Source organism: Berghia stephanieae, unplaced genomic scaffold (assembly GCF_034508935.2).
Source record: "Berghia stephanieae isolate SIO BIC M18660-M18661 unplaced genomic scaffold, UCSD_Bste_1.3 scaffold1, whole genome shotgun sequence".
NCBI classification, from domain to species: Eukaryota; Metazoa; Mollusca; class Gastropoda; order Nudibranchia; family Aeolidiidae; genus Berghia; species Berghia stephanieae.
This window is the reverse complement of record NW_027621956.1, coordinates 71812-76811: the sequence shown is the minus strand read 5'-3', so window position 1 is coordinate 76811 and position 5000 is coordinate 71812. Positions and strand designations below refer to the sequence as shown.

The 5000-nt window shown below is 30.2% G+C and overlaps 2 protein-coding genes across 2 annotated transcripts in view; one reads left to right on the top strand and one right to left on the bottom strand.

Annotated features, from left to right (window-relative positions):
- Positions 1–2992, bottom strand: part of LOC144960876 (uncharacterized) — a gene marked incomplete at its 5' end in the record, with an annotated part of 30700 nt that extends 27708 nt beyond the window's left edge. The window contains 1 exon segment of the mRNA XM_078894266.1: positions 2868–2992. Coding sequence (XP_078750392.1) covers positions 2868–2949 — 82 coding nt within the window.
- The window catches only part of LOC144960879 (uncharacterized), a gene marked incomplete at its 3' end in the record, with an annotated part of 131130 nt that overhangs the window by 54555 nt on the left and 71575 nt on the right, over positions 1–5000 (top strand). The gene's annotated exons all lie outside the window — the stretch shown is intronic.

Genomic DNA, 5000 nt, shown 5'->3' with positions numbered 1-5000 from the left:
TGTTTTAGCTTCTTTAATGCCCGACGTATACCACGGAGCATACTTGTGGTTGGTGACGGTCCTTGTTTGGATTGGTCCATACATCTATGCACCAATCCAAACAAGGCCCGTCACAACCACAAGTATGCTCCGTGGTATACGTCTGACATTAAAGAAGCTAAAACAAAGTATCGGAGAGCAGATAAGATATACTTTACTGATCCTGAATGGAAATTATCATAATGTTACACATCATTCATCGTTATATTAGCACAGATTTATAAAGTGTTATGAATTAATTGTTGAAAATACGTAGCTAATTAAAATCAAAATAAAATCAAATATAATAAAATAAATAAAATAAAATATTCATAAAATATACAACAGTAACACGAAAAGCCATAAATATTTGGGAAAAAATAAAGTAAAGTAGTAATAAAGGATTTGTAATGCAACTAGAATTTTGAAAATAGATTGTGAAGGATTGCACATATCCAACCTAGGTTGATAATAATTGAAAATAAATCATCGTATTTTAATGTATAAATAAATAATAAATTATGTAGACATAGCACCATGTAAACATGCATGAATTAATAGATTTTAGAGCGAATATATTATATTTCAAATGTCATATAGTAAAAACCATCCTATAGTTTCATATTGCTGATGGTAAAAATGAATTATAATATCTTTGTCTTTTGCATTTCATGTGTATTAGTCTGTTACTCATGTGGTTTATTTTATTTTCGTTGTACAGCTGTTGGAACTCTTCTCTTTGAATTTTGTTAATCTTAACATCTGCAATGTCTTTGTGAAAATCTTCAAATTAGTTCCATTCTTCATTTCCGTACATTCGAATAGCATGATTTATTATTCTATTTATTTTTATTACATCAGACATTTTACAATTTCCACCGCGAGCAGCTACACAGAAACAAAAAAGATTTACAATGCAAGAATTATAAAATAAAGATAAAATTGCTTTTTCAATATTTATAAAGTACAGTCTCCTCACCATGAATAATCTTGTCTTCATCTTATTAAGCACTTTGCATGAATGATTTGTCCAGTCTACTTTTTCATTGACAAGAATACCGGGACATTTATACTCTACCTTTTATATGTTCATGTATGTTACCATTTTTCCCATAATAACTTTATAACTTCTTTACATTATGTTCTAGATAGTTATTATCACACCTTTCAACACATCTTTTAATTCCGTTATATATAATAATTCAATATATCCTGTTCAGATGTTATCAAGGCCTGAATGACGGTATAGCCGGCATACTTTAAAATATTCACATTACTTGTGCCGCGTATTCAGTCATATGTTTATATAAACAAATACTGTTGGATCAAGAACAGTTCCTTGGTGTGCTCAAATGTTGGTGATAAGGGTAGAGGTTTCAACTTTGTTGTTCTCATCATCGGTGAAGGAAACCAATTGTGGTCGATCTGCCAAGAATTCTAGTACTCAGATTGCATCGAGGGACTCACCTCCATGGACAGTAGTTTAGTGATTAGTATGTGAGGCTGGATGGTGTTGAATGCACTGAAAAAGTCTACAAACAGGGTTCTGACATGACCCTTTGGAGTGTCTAAGTGTATGTAAGTGTTATTAGAAAACAATATTATAGCGTCGTTCACCCCACGCCCTGATTTGTAATCAACCTGATTTTTGTCCAGATGTTGTTGTGTATTTTGTTGGAGAAATCTTTGTTGAATAATCCTTTCTAGACATTTCATAGGTTTTGATGTTAGCGCTACAAGACGAAAATCATTAATCTTTTGGCTTTTTGATGTTTTGTGAAGGGAATAACATATATATATATATATATATATATATATATATATATATATATATATATATATATACTACTACTATACTACTACTATTACTACTACTATACTACTACTACTACTACTACTACTACTACTACTACTACTACTACTATTACTTCTACTACCACTACTACTACTACTACTACTACTACTACTACTACTACTACTACTACTACTACTACTACTACTACTACTACTACTACAACTATTGCTATAACCTCAACTGAAACTTCTATTACTACTACTATTATTGCTATTATTACTTTTTTCTCCCCATCCTCTTATTACAGCTATTTTTTATCTTCCATTCTTTTCTAATAAGCTCCCACCTCTCTCACACGATAGCCTGCACTTGCCATTCCAATCACATCCCCGGGACTCCATTCTCACTAACCTACTCCACACCAACGTTTGATTTGTACTCCAACCACCACTATGAACAGTTAAATCTCATTTTATTTTATTTGTTTCCCATATTCATTAATTTGTTTATTGTTGCGCTGAGTAAGGGTTTGTACCCAAAACGCCCATTGTCTATATCTTTCTCACCTGAAGGCTCTTAATTTTAAAATTCACGTTTGTATTTTCACAATCCCAGGCTTCCGCCAGTCCCAACAGGTCCTTACGTATTGTGTTGTAAACACATTGTTCTGCTCGAATGTTGATCCTCTACTTATACTTCATTTTGTACGTGGTCATAGAGAATCTAAAATAGTAGGCAACCCCACAGCATAAAGGACGAACACTCTAATACGACAAAAATTTTACCCTTAAATGGGGACTGAAGAGCACTTGTTTAAAACGACAACAAAAGACGTCTGGTGATTTCATTCAATCCTCTCAGAGTAATAATGTAGCCCAAAGAGGATACTATTATTATGAAACGTACCAATATAGTCTACTTTGTCTCTTACTTTCCACGGGTGTTATCAACTTGATAAATTCCCTTTCTCTCCCCTCTGTTTTAGATTCATTTTAACACACAATTGAAGCAGGTCATTATGTATGATAAATAAAAACAAACGTAAAGTACTCACTGCAACCACTGCAATATCTTTTGCACCAAACTTCTCTGAATGTTCCATCTTGCTCACACATACTTGGATTTGTAGCTAGCATAGAAGAACACCACTGGTCCCCGAGAACATTTTCGCAGGAATCTCTTTCTGTATTACGAGTGAATCAAAACAAATGTCATTGCCTAAAGGTTCAACATGTTATTCCTGAATGTTTTCCACATGATCTTTGATTGCTATTTATTATTTTAAATGAACAACAAACCATCATATTTTTTATCACCAACATCTTTTCCAATCAGTCTGCTTAAATCTAGCATACTCAAATGATAAAATCACGGTCCCTAATAACAGAAAGGATATGTTGAAGTTCGCACCTCAATGTGTTATATATATATATATATATATATATATATATATATATATATATATATATATATATATATATATATATATATAACACTCTAACAGAAAAAAGCTTGACGCCTTTTGGGAATTTGTGTTTGTTTTAAGCGCTCCACTGTACATATTAAACATAATGTGCTGAATGCAGTCTTGCATTATGTAAAAAAAATTCTTTTGGATGCTATATTTTGTTATTTAATACTCACTTCTGAACGATTTCCTGTTCAACATATCGGTACAAGAAATCAATTAGTGAGGCAAGCGCCCGCTAGATACACAGATTACTCACACAAATAAAGGATAGCATTGCAAGAGAAAATATTCCTGAAGTTGTAGATCCCCCCCTCCCCTATCTACCCCATACAGTTTCTATTTAAATCCAAGTGGTTGTTTTGCTGTCATACGACATAACTGAAATCCCCAAAAGGGCAGATTTAGGCAGTGATGCCGAGGTGTAGTTACAGGTGATTCGACGGTGTCGAAGATCACCACGCAAATTTCTCTTTGTCCCGATGCGATAACTGATTCTCTTCGATCGCAATGTGTTGAAGGGAGCGGTGTCTTTGCTGACACTTAAAATGATTAACGTAAAAGAAAAAAACTAAGTTTTGTCACGTCCGTATCCATTATAGTTTTGGTAATAAAAAACGAAGTCAAAACATTCGTATATCTAACCACATACACACACACATGTTATATGTTATATATATATATATATATATATTATATATATAATATATATATAATATATATATATATATATATATATATATATATATATTGTGTATTTTAGAGTATCCATAAATTCAATTAAGTATCAAACTTTTCCTCTCCAGTTATCAAAATGAGGTAATCTCTTGGGTCGACAAATAGCAAAACTGTCATTTGGAGTCACCGGCAGCAAGACAAATAGCATATTTGCAGGGAATGTCTGAAGATTGAGTTGTTCCATAAGCTTTATTTTTTATGAAATAAATGTTACTTAAAGTTTTTTTCTGTACGCATGCTTACTATTTAGTTTTGTCATTTATTATTATTATTATTATTATTATTAATATTATTATTATTATTATTATTATTATTATTATTATTATTATTATTATTATTATTTATTATTATTATTATTATTATTATTATTATTATTATTATATTATTATTATTATTATTATTATTATTATTTATTATTATTATTATTATTATTATTATTATTATATTATTATTATTATTATTATTATTATTATTATTATTATTATTATTATTATTATTATTATTATTATTATTATTATTATTATTATTATTATTATTATTATTATTATTATTATTATATATTATTATTATTATTATTATTATTATTATTATTAATTATTATATTATTATTGGCCAATTGCCCTTCCATTTTACAACTCCAATCAGTCGTATTTTTTAAAAGCAAAGTACAATGATAATATTTCGATTGCATTTTCTACCAATATGGGAAGAATACGCGGACAGCCAAACATGGAATAATTAGATCAACTTTTGAGTTAGTTAAGTATTAATTTTGGTAAGTAGAGCATGGAGGGTAAATTCTATTTAAGGATAAAGAATGACTTATAATTTGAAATCGTATTTTTTGAAAATAAATAAAACCCAGTATATCTCTTGATGTAGACGAATATCAGTGGTAAATCTCCGCATTTTGAGAACTACCTAAGGAGGATTGGTTTTGAAAATGTAACATTTTTATGAATACCCCCCCCCCCCACCCAA